This window comes from Rhincodon typus, chromosome 32 (genome assembly GCF_021869965.1).
Source record: "Rhincodon typus isolate 14 chromosome 32, sRhiTyp1.1, whole genome shotgun sequence".
Classification (NCBI taxonomy): Eukaryota; Metazoa; Chordata; class Chondrichthyes; order Orectolobiformes; family Rhincodontidae; genus Rhincodon; species Rhincodon typus.
This window is the reverse complement of record NC_063363.1, coordinates 8,032,136-8,055,253: the sequence shown is the minus strand read 5'-3', so window position 1 is coordinate 8,055,253 and position 23,118 is coordinate 8,032,136. Positions and strand designations below refer to the sequence as shown.

Below are 23,118 nucleotides of genomic sequence, written 5' to 3'. Positions count from 1 at the left end.
TGGTAGGCTATTGCAGAAAATACAGAGGCATGGGATTGAGGGTGATTTAGCGGTTTGGATCAGAAATTGGCTAGCTGTAAGAAGACAGAGGGTGGTGGTTGTTGGGAAATGTTCATCCTGGAGTTCAGTTACTAGTGGTGTACCTCAAGGATCTGTTTTGGGGCCACTGCTGTTTGTCATTTTTATAAATGACCTGGATGAGGGCGTAGAAGGATGGGTTAGTAAATTTGCGGATGACACCAAAGTTGGTGGAGTTGTGGATAGTGCAGAAGGATGTTGCAGGTTACAGACGGACATAGATAAGCTGTAGAGCTGGGCTGAGAGGTGGCAAATGGAGTTTAATGCGGAAAAGTATGAGGTGATTCACTTTGGAAGGAGTAACAGGAATACAGAGTACTGGGCTAATGGTAAGATTCTTGGTAGTGTGGATGAGCAGAAAGATCTCGGTGTCCATGTGCATAGATCACTGAAAGTTGCCACCCAGGTTGATAGTGTTGTTAAGAAGGTGTACAGTATGTTAGGTTTTATTGGTAGAGGCATTGAGTTTCGCAGCCATGAGGTCATGTTGCAGCTGTACAAAACTCTGGTGCAGCCGCACTTGGAGTATTGCGTACAGTTCTGGTCACCGCATTATAGGAAGGATGTGGAAGCATTGGAAAGGGTGCAGAGGAGATTTACCAGGATGTTGCCTGGTATGGAGGGAAGGTCTTATGAGGAAAGGCTGAGGGTCTTGAGGCTGTTTTCGTTAGAGAGAAGAAGGTTAAGAGGTGACTTGATAGAGACATACAAGATGATCAGAGGATTAGATAGGGTGGACAGTGGGAGCCTTTTTCCTCGGATGGTGATGGCTAGTACGAGGGGACATAGCTTTAAATTGAGGGGTGATAGATATAGGACAGATGTCAGAGGTAGGTTCTTTACTCAGAGAGTAGTAAGGGCGTGGAATGCCCTGCCTGCAAAAATAGTAGACTCGCCCACTTTAAGGGCATTTAAATGGTCATTGGATAAACATATGGATGATAATGGAATAGTTTAGGTTAGATGGGCTTCAGATTGGTTTCACAGGTTGGCGCAACATCGAGGGCCGAAGGGCCTGTACTGCGCTGTAATGTTCTATGTTCTTTCCCCCTCTCTCCCTATTTATTTCAGAACCCCCTTCCCCTCTCCCATTTCTGAAGAAGGGTCTAGGCCTGAAATGTCAGCCTTCCTGCTCCTCTGATGCTGCTTGGCCTGCTGTGTTCATCCAGCTCTGCACCTTGTTATACCAAAAATTAGGCCAGTTTTTTTAAACCTCACAATTAATCAACCACCTTATCATCAAATTCATTGCCAATCTGTATTAGTAACAAATTGAACTAAATTTAAGGTATTGTCAATTGTTTACTATAAGGATATTTCAATGCATGCGAAGAAACAGAGACATACATATGATGGCTTTCCAATGTACATAATGGATGGTTCTCCTTCCTGACAAGCAAGGGGGGAAGGGGGTTCTGAAATAAACAGGGAGAGAGGGGGAGGTGGATAGAAGATGGATAGAGGAGAAGATAGGTGGAGAGGAGACAGACCGGTCAAAGAGGCGGGGATGGAACCAGTAAAGGTGAGTGTAGGTGGGGAGGTAGGGAGGACGGACAGGTCAAGGGGGCGGGATGAGGTTACACCAAAAGGAAGTGCAGAATAGAGGCCACACATATTCAGAAATCCAACTGTTCAGCTGTATTATATCACATCTCTGGAGCAGGTGGGATCTAAACCCAGGCCTCCTGGTTCAGAAGTAGGGACACTACCACTGCACCATAAGGGCCCAGAATAGAGGTCACCTGGGAAAACTGAATGTGCTTCATCTGAATTCTGTCTGAACTTTGAGTGGTCTAAAATGCGATGTAGAAACCAATTTTGAAATGTGGACTTTCTAGTGATGTACATCAGAGGTTCCCACATTGTGTTACATATACTACACATCTTTTTTTTGATTGGGGGACTGCAGGAGAAATTATTAAATTTTTTTTTTATTATTGCATTTTATTTGCATTTTCACAGCAGGTTGTTTAGGCAAAACTTTATTTTTTAAAAATTCATTCTTGGACGTGAGCATCTCTGGCCAGGCTAGCAATTATTACCCATCCCTAACTTCCCTCAGAGCAGTTAAGGGCCAACCATATTGTGTGGGTCTGGAGTCACATGTAGACCAAGTAAGGATGGCAGTTTCCTTTCCTAAAGGGCATTAAGTGAACCAGATGCATTTTTCCCAACAATTGACAAAGGTTTCAAGGACACCATCAGAATCTTAATTCTAGACATTTATTGAATTCCAATCTCACTATATGCCATAGCAGGATTTGAACCTGGGTCCCCAGAACATTACTTAGGTCTCTGAATTAATAGTCTAGCAATAATACCATTAGGCCATTGCCTCCCCTATGATATTAGTGAGTTTTAAAGCACTTAATTTACTTCAAGGTGTAGCAATAAGAATGAAAGTACTCAGAAAAGGATATACAGCCCTTACCTCCACTCAGCACACATTACAGCCTCACTTCAGTTTCTCAGCAACTGTTTAATTTAACTGAGCTCAGAGAAGCTTTCTTTCTAGTTGTATACATTGCATCACAATTATATCTAAAGACTCAAGAGTAAATATGGGCAGATGCCAAAGGCAGATAGTTTCAAGAAGTAAAATAATAAAATCTGTCTTGTCTGGCTACTGGCTCTTTGCCTGTGAATAGATTGTTGACACCAAGCACAAAACAAGATCTATAATGAGACAAAAAACTGCATCAAATTGGGATTTACTTGGACTTGGACATCAGCTGCAGTGTGTGTTATGTGGTAAAGTCCTTTTGAATAATGGCCTAAATGGCCTTGGAAAATAAACATGAACACAATAAAGTGAAACTGCCAAATAAAAACCAAAAGAACCACGGGTGCTGTAAATGAGGAACAAAAACAGAGGTTGCTGGAAAAGCTCAGCAGGTCTGGCAGCATCTGTGAAGGAAAGATCAGAGTTAATGTTTCGGGTCCGGTGACCCTTCCTCGGAGAAACTGCCTGTTCTTTTCAAATGGATGCCTATGCGGCTAATGACAACCTGGACAGTTTTGTGCCCTACTGCTGATGACAATTTAGGACTTCTAAAGTCTCACACTTAGTATAATGGAGCCAGGGAAATACCTCAACATTGCACAGGAACTCATTCCACCTGTGGCTGCAGATATGGGAAGCATCGTGCTTGCAGGGAAGGCCCCAAAATTAAATTTGTTAGTGCCACTAAACAGTGAAAGATCAAAATTAACAATATGGCTTACACAGTCTTAGTCTTTTTTTTTAAATCAACTGATTATTACACACCTCTGCAACAGATGGGACTTGAATCCATGCCTCTTAGTTCAGGGTTAGGGACACTATCACTGTGCCACAAGAGGGTCCTATTCTATCTTGGTGAGAAGTGAACTATGTCAATTGCAACCAATAATTATCTCTGTAGCTGGACATGCTCAGTTCTGGTGTATGTGCAGAAGGACATTTTGTTTTGTCAATTGCTGTCTACTAGCGCAACAGGTGGGGAGATTTTTCAGAAGCTCAACAGCTTCACAATTTAACACATGGGAGGAATTTAATAAAAATACACATTATGATCCTCAACTATCTACGGTTGCATCAAAGTACACTTGTAAATATACTATATTGTCCAAATAGCAGAACTGTAATTAAAAATTCAAAATGGTAACAAGTCAGAAAAGCAAAATTCCCATGACATGAGTGCTGAAATAACTTCAGAGGCCAGTGTCACGTCACCAAGTCACTCTTTACTTAAACATGGAGAGTCTGTGACCAACACTTCTGGGAGTCTGCGTATTGCAAAAATGCACGCAGTTTTGCTATCATCATCTCTGTGTTTGACGAATGAACTCTATGCATGCCCAGCCACTTTGAGCGGGTGTCCGCAATGATGAAGAGCATTAAACCCATGAAAGGGCCTACATAGTCAACGTGTAACCAAGTTCATGGTTTACTCGGCCATTCCCATGAATGTAGGGGAGCTGTTGGCAGTAATTTTTGTCCTTGTTTGCACTCTGGGCACTGCCCCACCAATGCAGTTATGTCTGCATCCAATCCTGGCATCAGACATAACTTCTCACCAACATCTTCACTTTGGAAACCCCCAGATGACCCTGGAATCCAGCCAGTACCTAGTGGCGACCTTTGCTTGGGACAATCACTCTTGGCCCCTCATAATATGTCATCCTCAACTGAGATCTGATCTCTCCAAGTCCAAAAAGGTTTCAATTCTACTTGGGACAGCCCTTTGGTTCAGTTTTGACAGGGCCAGATCTTTCCTCCTCCAAAGTCTGATATTGTTAGCTATGACTGGAAATGTGTCCAGAAAATTTAAAATCATTATGGACTCTTTCAGTGGCAGTACCATCAATTGTGTATCTGCCAGCGGGAGGTGGCTCAACGCATCTGCATTTGCTACGTGGTGTCCTGGATGATGCTCCAATTTGTAATTATACACAGTTAGTATTAGAGCCCACCGCTGAATTGACAAGTGTTAAAAAGGTATTGGTATAACCTCCTGACTCTCAACATGACCGCCAAACCTTCCTTCTCTATCTGGGGACATTTACTCTCTGCATTAGCCAAGATCCTGGATGCATATGCTATTGGGCATTCCTCTCCACTGGGCCACCTATGAGCTAATACTACCCCAAGGCAGTACAAGGAGGCATTGCATGTCAATTCCAGATTTCGCTCGAGATCATAGTGTGCCAACACCTTATAGGATGATAGCTGTTTTTTCACTTCCCTGAAAGCTACGGCTTGGCTATGTGACCATTTCCAAGGCTGACCTTTTTTTAAGGGTTGATGCAAAGGTGCCAGGGTGGAGGCCAGATTATGTATCAACTTTCTGTAATAATTCATCAACCCAAGGAAAGACATAAGCTCGGCTACAGACAAGGGAGCCGGGTCACCTTTGATCGCCCTCACCATCTTCCAATGGGTGTAACCCAGTCTTGTCGACTCCACGGCCCAAGTAGGTCACTTGGGGGTACCCGCAACACACATGTTTCCCTTCTAAGGCATATCCCTACACCTGGGAGAAATGTCTAAGCACTATGCTCAAATTCTCTAGGTGCTCCCATTGGTCTTCCCTGTTACTAGCATGTCATCTAGATAAATGGTGACCTGTGGTAGACCTTGTAAAATGTTCTCCATTGTCTGCTGATAACCCAAATGGCAGTCTTGTACATTAGTACAAACACTCATGAGTATTAATTGTAGCATACTTCTGGGAATCATCACCTAATAGCAATTACAAGTATACACATGGCTCAAGTCCAGCTTTGTGAAGGATAGTCCCCCTTGCTAGCTTTGCATATAATCCTCTATGTGAGGTACTGGGTATTTATCCATGCGCCAAAAGTGGTTTACCTTTCATTTAAAATCCCCACCAAAGCAAACTGACCTGTTGGGCTTCATAACCGGTACGACCAGTGCTGCCTATTCCACAAACTGGACTATTTGATGACTCCTTCGCTTTCCAGCCTTTTGATTCCTGACTCTACTTTTGCACACAAGGCAAACGGCACTGAGCGGGCCTTGCAGAATTATGGAATTGCTTCCTGGTCAACATGCAAGGTTCAGAGGAAGGGTCATCGGACCCGAAATGTTAACTCTGTTTTTTCCTTCACAGATGCTGCCAGACCTGCTGAGCTTTTCCAGCAACTTTGTTTTTGAACATGCAAGTTGGCCTTGGCTCCTTTGATAGTGCCTAGGCCTTTCTGAAAAACTTCCGGCCATTTAATTAGGACTTCACTAGGCAGCCATTTTCTATTTGAAAAGTATTGAGCCAACTTAGGTGAATCTTTGCCAACTAATTTCGCCCCATCAAGCTTGGGCCTGAGCCTTTTACTACAATCAGTAGTAACTGAACCAACTGCTTTTCATAAGACACTGGAACCAAAGTTGTACCCTCAACCTGTAAAGGTTCCCCGGTTTAGGTTCCCCGTCTAGCCGAGGTCTTGTGCAAACTTGAGGGTTGGAGTCCAGTGTGAATTTTCTTAATGACTGGTTCTGCAACCATTGAAATGGCCGCGCTGGTATCAACCTCCATTCGAACCAGGTGACCATTTAATCAGATGTTCCTTTTGATTGGTTCTGATTTGGATGTTGCTAAGAATTTAACTGTTGCAACTGATGTAGGTGGACTTTCCAAGGTGTGCAACCTTCTGGATACTGGCCTATGAGTTCTCTTACTCGATTTAGGTTTAATGGGACTCTTTTGCTGTCTCAAGCCCGCATACCAACAGCAACTACAATGGCTTGCCAGCCCAGATTCTGAAGAAAATTTAAACCTTTTGGCTGAGGCTTGGCTTTGTTTTGGGTTTTGCTGTGGGCTGACCTAGAATCCCTCCATTTAGGATATGTCCTGAGTGAGGCTATACACATGCCTTCAATCAAGTATAGCCTCACTCAAATGTTGTGCCCCAAGTTCAGTTGGACTGGCAAGGGTATCCACTTCCATTGGAATACCCTGCAACTGATGTGCTCCACTTACCCCACTTTCTAATGATAAAGCCAGTTGTAGTGCCTGTTTGAAGTCCAGTCGGGCTTCAGGTACAAGGTACTTTTGCATGGTCACATCATTAATCCAACACGCCAAATGGTCTCTCAGCATCTCATTAAGGGTTAAACCAAAGTCACTTGCCTCTACCAGTCATCTTAACCTAGACAAAAATCCCAATATGGATTCTCCTGGTTCTTGAATTGCTAAATAAAACCGACAGCCTCCTATTTCTGAGATGCTTCAGGTTGTAATATTCCTTAACTCTTGAAAGATTATAGTATCTGGCGGATCAGGGAAATTTAGGCTCCTAATAACAAAAAGCTGCCGGTCCACAAGCTATCAGGTGAATTACTCATTGTTTTTCATCCTCCCCAATGTCATTCACTTGGAAAGAATATCGCATTCTTTCCACTTACTGGGCCCAGTCTTTGACAGCAGGATCAAATGGACCAGGCTTCCTAAATAACTGCACGATGCCAGAAATGATTTCCCCAACTCAAAGACGACTGTTGCGAGCAAATTTCTTCAGGACCGTGCTTTTCTCTTGTCGCCACTGAAACAACTCCACAGAGGCTGGTATCCTGTCACCAAGTCACCTTTTATTTACACATGGTAGAGTCCTTGACACTGATCCAGCTCCCTCAGAGCCAGGTCTCAGAGTGAGCAGGATGTCTGACACTCCGGTTCTTGTCTGTCAACCTGGGCTCCCTGATTGGACCAGATTAACAGCCCCAATCAGGGAATTCATATTCTAAGAGGTACTTGGCTGACCTCATTACAATCACTACAATCACTGAACTGAGGAATAATGTGTGCCAGCCATAGCTCAGTGGTATCACACTTGTTTCTAACTCCTATGCTGTGAATTGAAATCCTACCCCAAAGACGTGAATGCATAATCCAGGCTGACAGTACTGAGGAAGTGCTTTGCTGTCAGACATGTCAGATGAGACTTTAAATGTGGCCCCATCTGACCTGTCAGTTAAGTACAAAAGTTCCTGTGACAGTACGGAATTGTTTGAAGAAGATGGAAAGTTCTCTTTGATTCTGTTCAATATTTATCACACAACCGACATGACTAAAACAAATGATGGGCCATCATCACAGTGCTGTCTGTGGAACCTTGCTCGGTACAATTTTGTTGTTACATTTCCCATACTGTGACAGTGATTAAGCTTACTTCATTGCAAATAAAATGTTTTGTGGCATCCTGAGATTGGGAAAGATGCAATAAAATTCCAAACTCTTTCTTTGTAAGAGTTGTTGTATATAAAATAGGAGCCTCAGATGCTCCTATTTTATATACAACAACTTTGTGGCCTTTATCTTGTTGAACATAATTACCATGCCTCCACCTCCACCCCCGAAATGGTGAGAAGTCGTTGATCACCAGGAAATAAGTCAATTTGTTATAACATGAGTGGACTTTGTGTACACAGAGGAGAAACTGGAGACTTGACAGGTCCACCTCAATTCATTCAGTCAGGAAACTCAACGTTTATTGCTGATTAATTAATGGTAGTTTGCTTTCAACACCTTTAATTTCAACACTAATAAGGTTTGTCATACTTTTCAAGATACCACTTTAATTGGCACGATAATGGGGGTCAGAGAGCTAAACATGTTCCACACATGGCAGAGTATAATGAAATATGCATAACGACGGGTATATTTTATGTCATATTTTTGCCTTGGGAAATGTTGAAATTAGTACTCCTAATTTTGAATCTGGCAATTGAATTAGAACGCTTTCTAAAATATTGCATGCTTGTCTATTTTTATACCCTTGAGCGATGAAGCTTCAAGGTATCATAAACCGCATTAAATGCTGGTTTACTAAGTATTTAGTAATGAGAATTTCAGATTTGAATTTTAAATTCTACTCTGCAAAGGATCACAAAAATGTAATGCAAGAAATGCACATTTTTCTTCATCAGAGATATACAGGATTTAACTATTTCCCGAAGACCTGGGGAAGGTGCTATTTTTCTCTATTTCTGAACTATTTTGGACTCATTTACCTGACATAAATTAGACGAACCTCAAACCAAAGCAATCTTAGTTTTATCTTCACAGGCCCTTACTTCCTACTCACTAAAATTCAACGGTGCTTACTTGTTCTAACAGCACCGTGGGTGTACCCACAAGAACTGCAGCAGTTCAAGAAAGCTGCTCATCACCACCTTCTCTGCATGGATAAATGAAACATAATAAGGGTTGGATAAAACATACAAATTAGAAGCAGGAATAGGTCACTCAGCCCCTTGAGTCTGCTCTGCCATTTCCTAGGATCATAGCTGATCTGAATACTCCACAGTCTCACTTACCTAGATAACCTTTCAGTCCCTTGCATATCAAAAATCAATCTCTCTCTGCTTTAAAAATTTTCAAGAACTCTGTGCTGACCACCTTTTCTGGAGAAGAGTTCTGAAGGCTCAACAGCTCGTGAGAAAATTTTTTTCCACTCGGTCTTAAATAGGCGATCCCTTGTTTTGAAACAATGAGCCCTAGTTCCCATTCGCCCAACGAAGGAAGCATCTTCTCTAGATCCGCCCAGTCGCCACCTCTCAGGACCTTCTCTCTTTTAATTAAGTGGTCTGTTACTGTTCTAAACTGCAGCAGATTTAAGGTAAGCCTTTCAAGCTTACCTCATAAAGCAACCTGGCCACAGGTATGAGCGTAGAACTGCTTCCAATATATTTAGACCGTTCCTTAAATAAGGAGACCAATACAATGTGCAATCCTCCAGAAGTGGTCTCAACATTGCCCTGTATAACTGAAGTACAACAATTCTCCTGGCAGGCTAGGTGGATTAGCTATGGTAAATGCAGGGTTAGGGGGATAGGGTGGGGGCATGGTCTTGGTGGGATGTTCTTTGGAGGGTTGGTGCAGACTCAATGGGCTGAATGGCCTTTTTCCATACTGTAGTGAATCTATGACTCTATGAATAAATGATAAGATTCTATTATCTTTCTTACTTCATACTGTACCCATCTTTTGGTGATATATACATTAGGACTCCCAGATCATTCTCCATCTCAGAGTTCTGCAGCCTCACCATTTAGATAATATACTTTTTATTCTTTCTTTTTTAAAATTCATTGATGATGGCATAATTGTTCAGAAGGCAGTTTAAGAATCAACCATATTGCTATAGGTCTAGAGTCACATGTAGACCAGACCAGGTAAGGATAGCCGTTTCCTTCCCTAAAGGACATTAGTAAACCAGACGGGTTTTTCCATCCATTGACAATGGTTCCATGGTCATCATTAGACTCTTAATTCCAGATTATTTGCCATTTGCCAATTCTTGGTCCATTCACTTAATATATATTAGTCCTGCAGAGATGCCAACGGCCCTTAAATGAATTAAAAAATCTACTTAAAGTGCAAAGTCCTAGTTCATTAAAATTAACGAAATTGTACAAATGTCTTAAAGCACCTGGTTTGATCTTTGCTGTTGTCATATTATCTTTGGTCTGTCAAACATTCTGGTTGATCAATGTACAGAATAACTGGTGCCTAGCCGTAACTAAGTAGGATCACGTAAAACACAAAAGGAGATTATTCAGCTCACTGAGTCTATGCCAACTCTATGTGAAGCAATCTGGTCAATCACACTCCCTTAAACTACCAATACAGCTTGCTAATTTATGTCCGTTGTATACCCATTCAATTTCCTTTTGGAATTATTGCTATTTTCTGCTTCCATCTATTACCACATGCTGTGTTAAAAATTCTTCCTCACAGTCCCCCTGCATCTCTTGTTGAAGACCTTAAGTTTGTATCCTCTTTTTGTTGCATTAGCACCATCAACTAATGGGAACAGTTTTTTTTACTTGTCTACTTTAACTGAGCTTGTCGATCTTGTCTACTTGTAGCAAATCTCCCCTTGATGCCATTTGCTCCAAAGAGAACACCCACAGTTAATCAAACTGAAACTTTTATCTAAGATCCCCCATCTCCAGGTCTCTCCTGGTAAATCTCCCATGTACCTTCTCAAGGTCTCTCCCTCCCTAAAGCACGGTGACCAGAACTTAATGCAATACTCTACACAGCTTTATAGAGATTTTGCATAACTTTCCTGCATATTCAAACTCTATTTTTGAAGCCTGAGATCCCATATACATTGCTAATCACAAACTCAATATGCCCTACCGCCTTTAAACATTGATGTCCTGCCACTCCCAGGTCCCCCAGTTCCTACACTCTTTTGAACTTTGCCATGAATTTTTTTGGTTCTCATCACCTTTGCTGACAAAATACATCAGCTTGTACACCTCTGTATTAAATTACATCTTGCCACTTGTCTAACTATTCTGCCAATCTTTCTATGTTCTGTTGTAGTTGTTTGGTACTGTTTGCCACTCCTCCAACTTTGGTATCATCAACAAGTGGCAGGAATTATAAACTATGAATGGAAACATCCCACGGTGTGTAGTCAGCTCGAGGTCTGGGAAACAGTGTTCCTCTTGCTACATAACTCAAAGATACTACAAAACAAATTTCACTTTTTGATTGCGTTTAGTACAAAACATCTTATATCCATATGTATAAATAAAGGTAAACCACTGAACAATAATTCATAAATAAATTCAGAGAATTTAACAAATTATTACTAATGCTACATTTAAAATTAACTCTGGCTTAAACCACGTAGCTTCAGGGCAACAGAGGTTACTATGATTAAACAGAGATATAAAGATGTTTTGAGTTAGAAAATTTTAAAAAAATATTCAAAGTATTGATTGGTTGGAAGATTTGATGTTGTTAATCAAAGAAAGCAAAAACAAGTAAAAGATGTTCTTAAAAACTATGAAAAGCTTTCAATTAAAGAATTGCTAAGATTAATAAACAGTGGTGAACGATTTGACCAACAGATGCACTGTAAAGAAAGTTTTGTCGCTGCATGTAGCAGCTCTTCTGTCATTTAATCTCTCCTGTCCGCCAGTTTATCTCAGATCTCCCATTTTGTTCTTTTTCTACTTTTCCCCCATTTTACCTGTTAGATTTGTAACATTTCACAGTTTTGACGAACAGCTCAACTTTGGAGATAGACTTTTTGAGATGACCTCATGGGCTTCAGTACCAGGGACACAAAATGATTAGAACCAGTAGGGGGAAAACTAATAAAGCTTTCTTATAAAATGGGTAACAGGCTGTGGAATAAGTCAGCAGCAACAGCTACTGAAGCAATAATCCTCTAGAGACAACTAGAAATGTTCATGGAAAGATAAGTGATAGAAGAATATGGTGAATCGTGGGTAGGTTATGTAAAGATTGAGTCAGTCTATGCAATCCTACATCTTGGGTATAATATGAAGTACAATTGGGATTTGCAGAAGAAAATATAGCCTGAGAAGAAGAATCCCTTTGCAAATGCTTGCATTGTCCTTTGTGCCCAGGATCAGAGTTTTTTTCTGGGTAATAAGTGACACAACAATAACACTACACTATACAAAATGAAACATCAAGTCATTGCATTTTAAAATAAATAAAGCATTTTATGCACACTTCAATTATACGTCTGGCAGAAATCATGATAACCCACCACCACAATTTCTCATACTTTATACATACATGCTAAATACTCAGTTGGGTTATTTAGAAAAATACTGGGTAGAAAATGCTTTATTTAACAACAACTGATTCAAAATATTTACTATTTTAGTTTATTAATAGGTGCTTTTCAAGAAGGACCCTGTTTATACATCAGATTGAATATTACTGTATTGCATGCATCTAACAGGGAAACTACGGTTAAAGGACCTCAGCTTCTCAAAAGTGGTAGACTTTGATTTGATTGTTTTCATCCAATCCAAGCTGGATTAAACCTTGAGCGGATGGAGTTCTGCTGGTCTTTGTGAATAGAGGGCTGAAAACATAAGTAAAGGAAATGTAACAAGATTTCAATATCTGCCAAAGATTTTGTTGGCACAAATTTATTTACACTGAATCCCTACAGTATGGAAGCAGTGTCAGGTCATCGAGTCCACACCAACCCTCCAAAGACCTTCCCAGCTGGACTCACACCATCTACCCCATCTCTGTAACTCTGCATTTCCCATGGCTAAACCACCTAGCCTGCAGATCCCAGGACAATATGGGCAATTTAGCATGGCCAATCCATCTAACGTGCACGTCTTTGGACTGTGGAAGAGAACCAAAGCACCTGGAGGAAATCCATGCAGACACGGGGAGGATGCGCAAACTCCACACAGATAGTCATCTGAGGGTGGAATTGAACTGGGTCCTTGGTGCTGTGAGGCAGCAGTGCTAACCACTGAGCCATTGTGCCGCCCGTATATGACGGTACTAATCAGTGCATAAAGGCTGGAAGAAGGCAAGACATTTCCAGAAGACATTATAAGGCCCACCATCAATGTCTTTTAGAATTTGCTCACCCTTTCCCAAATAAGTAAGAGTAATCAAAATGCTCTAGGTCAGAATTCTGGACTTTCTACTGAATTGCAAGACAGTGGGTCAACATGGCAGTTCACCATGACCTTCTCAAAGACAGTTAGAAATGGGCATTAAATGCAGGCTCTGTCAGCAACACCCACATCCAAGGAATGAATTAAAAAAAGGGCATTTCACTTATCTCATCATTAATGAGGGAGTAACAGTATTATTAATCCTGAAAAAAATTTCAAGCCACTTCTGGCATCTTATACTTAACATTTTAGACCAGCTCAAATCATTACAAAGGTGGAGGAATTCGTGATACGAATAATGTGAAGCAGCTCAACTAAGATATAGTTGAAGTGCTCTGGGTTACATCTTTATTTGTATTGATTCAGCTGTCTCATGGTATTTTGGTTGGAGAAATAGAAAGACAACTTATCTAAATGGAGAGAAACTTCAGTGAGCTTCAATATAGAGGGGCCTAGGTGTCCCTGTGCATGAATTGCAGAAAACTAGGATGCAGGTACAGCAGGTAATGGAGGAAGGCATTTATTGCTAACGGAATATTATATAACAGTTGGGAAGTGTTGCTGCAACTGTACAAGCATTAGTGATAGTACACCTGGAGTATCCTGTACAACATTGGTCCCCTTACATGAGGAGGGATGTAGTTGTATTGGAGGCACTTCAGGGGAAGGTTCATGAGATTGATTCCGGAGATGAGGAGCTTACTGGGTGACATTATGAAGAGAGATTAAACAGCTTAGGCCTATACTCTGCAGTTCAGAAGGATGAGAGGAGAACTAACTGAGGTATATCGGATGTTAAAGGGATTGCAAAATAGATGAAGAAAGGATGTTTCATCATGTGGGGCAATCTAAAACAACAGGTAATAGGATAGGGGTAGTGGATTTAAGAGAGAGATGAGGAGAAATTACTTCTCTTAAAGGGTTGTGAATCCCTGGAATTCACTACTCCAGAGTCTGGTGGATGCTGGGACGTTGAATCAATCCAAGGAGGAAACAAAAGACAATTAATTAATAATGGGTTAAAGAGCTAAGGAAAGTGGGCAAGAAAGTGGAGTTAAAGCTTAGGTGAGATCAGCTGCGATCGTATCAAATGGTGGAGCAGGCTCGAGGGGCTGAATTCCCCATTCCTGCTCCTAGTTCTTATATTATTAGCCTCACTGACTCCTTCCAGCCATTTCTACTGATGATGCCATCAGTGCAGTTTAACTCAAAACACTCAAAAAAAAACAGGCTGAATGTTTTTAACTAGGTAGCACAGTGATAGGACTAAATGCAAGTTTAAAAAGTAGTGCAGCAAAGTTTCATGTCTATGAGATCAGACATGCCATTGACTCCTTGGATTTGAACAGATTGCTTTGAACAGGCGTCAAGTGGAGGTGAGGTATTTGTGTCCAATGCAATTCTACAAGATCAGAAGATGAATTTGAAAGTGCATTCCGAAATAATTAAAACTTGTGTCCTTTTCTTCACAGAATGATTCATACCCACTGCAGCAGATGGTACCTAAAAGTTAGAGAGCAGATAAATCACAGCAGCTCATTAATGGGTACCAATGCACAGTTCCTAGTGATTCATACAAAACAGCATTTATAGCTCCCTGGAGCAGAGACTTCTTACAGTCACTTGGCCACTGTTGACACTTTGCTCATGAAGGATGTGGAAAATGAAACAGTACGAAGCCTCAGATAATTGTATGACATCATAGCAATTCTCCAAATAAAATCTTTGATTTAAAATTAGTGTTGATTCCAGCTACTTTTTGAAAATCTCCAATTATAGTAGCACCTTCGTTACAGAAGTAACGGCTCCGTCAGTTTTCTCTCTGGTGATTGTAATTCTCAGAATCCTTTGAAAGCAACCACCGGTTTCTCTCACATTCTATAACACTCTCCAACATAGGCCCTGCCTGCAAACTTGCCTTTTACTCTTAGCAAAGGAGGTCAGATGAATGAGGTGAATACTATTAATAAAAAGCTCTTCCTACAATCAAAACAAAAATCTACCAGGTCAAACAACTAATTAGGATGCTTGGGCTTCAAACAAGCTCATATTGCTGCAAGCTCTTTATTAGAGTGGACTTGGCACAATAATTCTCTCACGCCCAGCATTATTTCCCTCCACGTTGAGTCTAATCTGCATCAGAATTAAGTTTATTATGCTGCTAAGCATGGCTTCAGCAACAAATTTGTAGCCCTTGATTAGTTAATTAATAGCCTCACATGAGGCTGCACAGTCTACATTTGCCTTCTGCCAGGGATCGAGGGGGCCAGGAAACTCTCAGACTTTTCTCAATATACAACATTGCTTCTGATACTACATCTCCATCAAGATCTGTCACCTATGTGCGCTGAGAAATGATAGTTTGTGTTTGACATGTGGAACAGCTAGTCAAGAGGAAGAACGAAGCTTACTTAAGGTTGAGGAAGCAGGGATCAGACGGGGCTCTAGAGGGCTACCATGTAACCAGGAAGGAACTGAAGAATGGACTTAGGAGAGCTAGAAGGGGGTATGAAAAAGCCTTGGTGGGTAGGATCAAGGAAAACCCCAAGGCGATCTATGCTTATGTGAGGAACAACAGGATACCCAGAGTGAGGGTAGGGCCAGTCAGGGCTAGTGGAGGGAACTTGTGTGCGGAGTCACAGGAGGCAGGGGGGGTCCTTAATGAATACTTTGCTTCAGTATTCACCAGTGAGAGGGACCTTCATATTTGTGAGGACAGCATGAAACAGGCAGATATGCTCGAACAGGTTGATGTTAGGAAGGAGGATGTGCTATAAATTTTGAAAAACACGAGGATAGATAATCCCCTGGGCCAGATGGGATATACCCAAGGTTACTATGGGAAGCGAGGGAAGAGATTGTTGCCCCTTTGGCAATGATCTTTGCGTCCTCACTGTCCACTGGAGTAGTACCAGATGATTGGAGGGTGGCAAATGTTATTCCCTTGTTTAAGAAAGGGAATAGGGATAATCCTGAGAATTACAGGTCAGTCTTACTTCTGTGGTGGGCAAATTATTGGAGAGGATTCTGAAAGATAGTAAACATGATTATTTGGAAAAGCACAGTTTGATTAGAAATAGTCAGCATGGCTTTGTGAGGGGCAGGTCATGCCTCTCAAGCCTTACTGAATTCTTTGAGGATGTGACAAAAGACAGTGATGAAGGCAGAGCAGTGGATGTGGTGTATATGGATTTTAGCAAGGCATTTGAAAAGGTTCCCCATGGTAGGCTCATTCAGAAAGTAAGGAGGCATGGGATTCAGAGAAATTTGGCTGTCTGGATACAAAACTGGCTGTTCAATAGAAGACAGAGGGTGGTAGTAGATGGAAAGTATTCAGCCTGGAGCTCGGTAACCAGTGGTGTTCCGCAGGGATCTGTTCTGGGATCTCTGCTCTTTGTGATCTTTATAAATGACTTGGATGAGGAAGTGGAAGGGTGGGTTAGTAAATTTGCCGATGACACGAAGGTTGGTGGAGTTGTGGACAGTGTGGAGGTGTTTTGTAGTTTGCAACGGGACATTGACAGGATGCAGAGCTGGGCAAAGAAGTGGCAGATGGAATCCAACCTAGAAAAGTGTGAAGTGATTCATTTCGGAAGGTCAAATTTGAATGCAGAATACAGGGTTAATGGCAGGATTCTTGGCAGTGTGGAGGAACAGAGGGATCTTGGGGTCCACATCCACAGATCCCTCAAAGTTGCTACCTCAGTTGATTGGGTTGTGAAGAAAGCGTATGGTGTGTTGGCTTTCATTGGCAGGGGAATTGAGTTTAAGAGCTGCGAAGTTATGTTGCAGCTCTATAAAACTCTGGTTAGACCACACTTGGAAAATTTTGTTCAGTTCTGGTCGCCTCATTATAGGAAGGATGTGGAAGCTTTAGAGGGTACAGAGGAGATTTACCAGGATGCTGCCTGGACTGGAGGGCAGGTCTTATGAGTAAAGGTTGAGGGAGGTAGGGCTTTTTTCATTGCAGCGAAGAAGGATGAGAGGTGACTTGATAGAGGTGTACAAGATGATGAGAGACATAGATAGAGTGGATTGCCAGAGACTTTTTCCCAGGGCGGAAATGACTATTACGAGGGGACATAATTTTAAGGTGATTGGAGGAAGGTATAGGGGAGATGTCAGAGGTAGGTTCTTCACAAAGAGAGTGGTGGGCGCGTGGAATGCGCTGCCGGCAGTGATAGTAGAGTCAGATACATTAGAGACAAGTAAGCAACTTGGATAAGAACATGGATGATAGTATAACGTAGGGTATGCAAGATAGTTTGATCTTAGTAGGATAATAGATCGGCACAACATTGTTGGCCGAAGGGCCTGTACTGTGTTGTACTATTCTATGCTCTATGTTCTTGATAACCTTAAATTTATTCTCCTCAGGTTGTGAAGGTCAACTTGTGGAAATAATTTATTTTCTATTTACTCTCTACAATTTTGGACACCTCTATGTACTAGAAGATTTAGTTTAGAAATAGGAAAATAGTACAGATGTATATGTGTGGCTTAAGAGCTGGTGCAAGAGGGAGGTTTTAGATGCCTGGATCACTTTTTTGGGGAAAGTGGAACACATACAAATGGAGAGTGATTGAGAAGGTTAAAGCACATGGAATTGAGGGAAGCTTGGCGAAATAGATCAGAAGCTGCTTTAGTAATAGAACACAAAGGATAGTGGTGGAAGGCTATTTGAGTGACTGGAGGCCGGTGTCCAAAGGTGTACCACAAGGATCAGTACTGGGGCCCTTACTGTTTGTTACGTACATAAATGATATATATGGTTACGTAAAGCAAATTTGCAGATAACACCAAGATTGGTGGTGAAGAAGATGGTTGTGGGTTACAGGAAGATATAAATGGGTTGATCAAATAGGCAGACCAGTGGCAGGTATTTAAAGTGCGAAGTGATGCACTTTGGAAGAAGAAACAAGATGAAGGAGTACTTAATGAACGGCAGGACACTGTTAGAGGAACAGAGGGATCTTGGGGTAATTATTCACAGATCCTTGAAGTCGGCAGAGCATGTGAATAGAATTGTTAAGGTATCATATGGGACAGTTGCTTTTATCAGTCGTGGCATAGAGGAAAAGAGCAAGGAGGTAATGTTGGAGTTGTGCAGAGTGTTGGTTAGGCTGCATCTGGAGTACTGTGTGCAATTTTGGTCACCTCACTAGAGGAAGGATGTTTAGCACTAGAAGGGGTACACAGGAGGTTCACCAGGATGTTGCCTGGGATGGAGATATTGAGCTATAAGGTGAGACTTGAAAATTGTTTGCTATAGAGCACAGAGGGGACATGACTGAGGTGTATAAAATTATAAGGGGTTTGGATAGGGTGAATAGAGAACAGCTGTTCCCCTTGATTGAGGGGCTCAATCACGAGAAGGCACTGTTTTAGGGTAATGGGCAGGAGATTCTGAGGGGATACGGGAAAAAAACATTTTCACTGAGCGGGTGCTGGGAATTTGGAATGCACTGCCTGGGAAGGTAGTGGAGGCTGAAAACCTTTCAACCTTTAAAAGATATTTGGATGAGTACTTCAAATATCATAACATTCAAGGATATTGGGCCCATGCAGCAAATTAGGTTTAGTGCATTTTTAGTATCAGTTATGTCGGTGCAGACTCGATGGGCAGAAGGGCATTTTCTGCACTGTATGAATCTATGAATCTACCAGATACACTCTTAACCTTAGCTCTGAGAGAAAGGATCTCAGTCTCTCCTTCATTTGACCAATCCACTGAGTTCTCTGAAACTTTGCAAGTCAAAGTTACACACATGAATAATCAAATGGCACCGATTGAAGAGAAATTTTGTACCTATTAAGCTAAAAAGGTAAAAAAGAATTACATTCAAATTAAGGCCTCAGATACAATGACCATTAACAATTGGAATAAGCAATTATCTAGGGGAAAAAACATGAATTTCTTTTAACTAATTTTGTGGCGATACAGCGAAGTTAGGAGAGCTACGCTGCTTTTAACACCAATCTAAATGAAACCTATCTCTGCAACAATTTACTCATAGTTCAGCTACTTTTCACAAAGGAAAATTTATCATTGTTTAAAACATAGATTTAAAGATGTTACTGTCTTTGCAATTCCAGCTCTGTTGTCATACCCCAATCCTCTGGGTATATTCTTTGACATCTTCCATTTCTATGAGCCATGGATTAACTCAGCAACAGATGCAGGCGTGTTTCTTTCCCTCTTCTGATACCACAACAGCTGCTACACCCCCGCTACTGCTGTAATATTTTAAATTGGTTTTAAAAACTCTGCTCTTTAGCTTAACAGCACCATAAGTAACCTAGAATTGGCACAAATAAAGACCAGCATTTTGAGCTGCATTATCAGTGTTAAGTCATTCTTACTTTCCAAACATTGTTTCTGGTTGAAGCAGATTGATGCCTTGTTCTTTTAAAAGATTCACATATTTAAACCAAAAGAGACAGAATGGTTCTTGAATCTCTGTACTAAACAGTGCTAAATATGGTTTTAGAATTTTTAAAAGGATACACTTTTGGGTCCTTTTTGAAGCTTTCCAGCCATTTTTTATTGGCATCAATCATCCCTTGAATAGAGTTTCTGTCCCCTTGTGTAATCTTGGAATGTGATTGGTGTAACATTTTTACTTGGTCACTGCAGGAAGTAACATTTAAAAAACAAAATGTCAGCAGTACAGTAACTTAGAATGGAGATTAACCATAAAAATATAATTTGTACAAATTTATCTCCTTTATTAAACAGTACCAAGTGATTAGACCAAGAAAACAACACCTTAGCACAGGTTGATGACTCACCCTTCTACCATTTTTATTCTTTGACATTTCATTAGGTCGATAGAGCTATTCACCATTGCTCTCATATTCATACTTATTTAATTTCAGATTATTTTACTATCATTTCAATTTACCCAGAATCTTACTGTTCTAACTTTAAAATGATTTTGTGAATGTGCTCTGCTCTATTTGGAATAAGCACTTGACAGAGAAATAGCCAAATGCAAAAGGACTGCACAGCAGAGGTTAAGCAATAGTCTCAAGTTAATTGATAACAATTCTTATTGTTGTCACATCTGACATATTTAGCTTATTAAATAGAAAGCAACTAATGAAGTCTCTACTATCAAATTGGTAGAATTAGATTTTGAAAAAACACCATAAGGATGTATTTATTTCCCTTTTACTCTTTCTATTCTGTTCTTTACTTAAGGTGTTGACTCTTTATAAAGTCTTGGTCATTTCCAAGTAGCTTGTCCAAATTGTCACTCTGGTTTTTTTTTTTGGGGGGGTGGAGGGGGGAGTAATTTGAACATAACTGACCTGGTGAGATCCCCATAGAGTCAACTGGAATGTGGTTTTCAGTTGTTGCTTTCTAAAAAAGTACAATTGAGCAGCGTGTAAAGAAGTATTGTATTTGATCTCACCACTTTATCCCAACAAATGAATGAACCCTTGCAGGCAATAAACTAAATGAAGGAATCATTACAATCCAAACTCAATTAGAAACGTACACATACAAATTACTCTCAATCATAAGTGGGCTTGTGTGTGCGGAGTTTTCACTCCGTATGTCAGTGTGTATCTTGTAGTAACTCTCTCTTTGCTGTTTTGGTTCAATAAAAAGCTCAAATGGAGACCCGAAACAACTTCTTGTTCCCAACTCAGGGACACCGAGACCAGGTACAGAAACCTTTCAGCTGTCCTACAGAGTTATATCAACAAAGCCACGAATCAAACATGACCATTCTTGTCTTTTTTTAAAAGTTCATTCACAGGACTGGACAGGGGACAGGGGTGTCATTTGCTAGGCCTAAACTTGATGCCCTCCCTAATTGACTTTAAGAAGGTGATGATATGTTGCCTTTTTGAACAGTTGCAGTCTGTGTGGTGTAAGTATGTTCACTCTGCTATTAGGAAGGAAATTCCATGCTTTTGACCAAGTGACAGTGAAGGAACAGCGATATAGTTCCATATCTGGATGGTGTGTGGCTTGGAAGGGAACTTGCAGGTAGTGGGACTCTCATGCACCTTGTCCTTCTGGGTAGCAGAGGTCTTGAATTTGAAAGGTGCTGTCTAAAGGGCTTTGTTGAGTTGTTGCAGTGCATCTTGTAGATGGTACACACTCCTGTTACAGTTTGGTGGTGGTTGAGGGAGTGAATGTTGAAGAAGTTTGATGGGGTGCCAATCAAGCTGTCTGCTTTGAACTGGATGGTGTCAAACTTCTTGAGTGTTGCTACAGCTGCACCCATCCAGAGAAGTGAAGAATATTTTGTCACATTCCTGACTTCTTCTTTGCTGTTGTCAGGGTTTGGGTGGTGAGGTAGTGAGTAACTCACCACAGAATTCCCAGCCTCTGATCTGCCCTTGTACCCACAGCACTTATATCACCTGCTATGTTAAGGGCTAGAACTATTTGCTCCAGGAAATTCTCATCATGGGACGGTACTTAAATTAACTTGATGTTTCTCTTTCCATACATTGGTAGATCTGGTGTATTTCCTCAAGAGTTTCTAATAATAATAGTTACTCCTTAAGTAAATTCAGAGAAAAATATTTTTATGGATCAGAATAGATCACTTAGTCAACACATATGCTTCAAATATTTCATCTTGTGTTGAGAGACACTGTGGATTTTTACAGGGATCCCAGCTGGGTGAAGACACAGAGGGAATACTTCAGCAGATGCTGGTGCGAAAAGATAAAGACTGCAAAAACATGTTACATATAAAAGAAAACTTAGTCACACATTGTTTAATACAGATGAAACAGTCTCAAGATTCTAAAGGATTTCACCTTTATTTCCGAACAATGCCGCCAATTTGAGCCACATAATACGTAATTGAAAGTGGGAAGTAACTAACAACAGAGAGTAGGAATCACGAATAGCATGATAAAATAGGAACTGGAAGCTCACTGAGACACAGGTCTGTTTATGAACATATTTTCAGAAAACACGTATGTAAACAAGAACGTATGCAAATAGTCTATTTTGCATTAAGGATGATCAAAGCCAGATAAAAAGACAAGAGAAAATACTTGTTTGCATAAGAATTGCACAGGACTGTCAAGCAATGTGGCACACTTCATAAATTCATGAATAGAGTCACAAGTAACATGCTGGTACCAAGATAAGTTTAAAAAGAATAAGAATACATTCAGATGATAATCAATCTTGAGATTTCAGCACGGAAAACAATACAAAGCTAAACTGCATCATCACGGTGCTATACATTTTTCCAACAGGCCATGGCTGAATTTTTTTTGAGCCTGAATATCTGCTGAGTAGCAGCCAACAAGCTGAAGTGTGTGTCCAGGTTCTGTGAAGTCCAAAATTGCTGTCCCCTAGAGCTAATCTTGCTCATCTGGACTTTTGTTGGTAACAGCCTTGAAAACTCACAATAAACGGGAAAGAAAATCTAAAAGAAACTTTGCATACATAGAAAACAAACTAAATTTTTTTGTTCATTTTTATGAAGAAGTTGTTTAGCAATTGGAAAACCAATTAAATCCGCATACTTGTGCTGTCTAATACTGCTGGTTACTGCTCACACATCAACTTGGCTCTGAGAACATAGGATTCTTAAGGGGCTTGACAAGGTCAATGATGACAGAATGTTTCCCGTCATGGGAGAGTTTAGGACCAGAAGGCGTAGTCTCCGAATTACGAGATACCAATTTGAGACTGAGATGAGGAGGAATTTCTCTCAGAGGATTGATAGTCTCTAGAACTCCTTGTCACAGAGAGCTGTAGGACAGAGTCCTTGTGTGTATATTTAAGGTTGCCATATGAATAGATTCTTGATCAGTAGGGGAATCCAAGAGTTATAGGGAAAGGGCAAAAAAAAAGGACGAGGAATATCGGATCAGCCATGATTCTATTGAATGGTGGAGTAGGCTCGAGGAGCTGAACAGCCTGCTCCTGTTTCTATTTAATTAGGTCTTTTCATGGTATAAGGGTCCGCAACATTGTATTTGCTTCCTCAGCAATCATACAACAGAGGTTATTCAAATAATTTTACAGGAAAGGGATTATATGATAGTGATACATATTTGGTTGATGGCTTTCTCATACATACAGGCAGTGTTCACAAAAAATGTCTTTCCCTCTTTCCATCAGGTGATAA

General features: G+C 40.8%; 1 protein-coding gene across 4 annotated transcripts in view; it reads right to left on the bottom strand.

The window, feature by feature from the left end:
- Window positions 1-12,049: 12,049 nt before the first annotated feature.
- The window catches only part of LOC109912354 (centrosomal protein of 164 kDa), a 191,246-nt gene continuing 180,177 nt past the window's right edge, over window positions 12,050-23,118 (bottom strand). For all 4 annotated transcript variants that reach the window (XM_048615635.1, XM_048615638.1, XM_048615636.1 and 1 more), the window contains 2 exons: window positions 19,509-19,631; window positions 12,050-12,441 (listed from right to left, as the gene is read on the bottom strand). In XM_048615635.1, coding sequence (XP_048471592.1) covers window positions 12,345-12,441; window positions 19,509-19,631 — 220 coding nt within the window. In that variant the 3' untranslated portion in view covers window positions 12,050-12,344. The remainder of the gene's footprint in view (window positions 12,442-19,508; window positions 19,632-23,118) is intronic.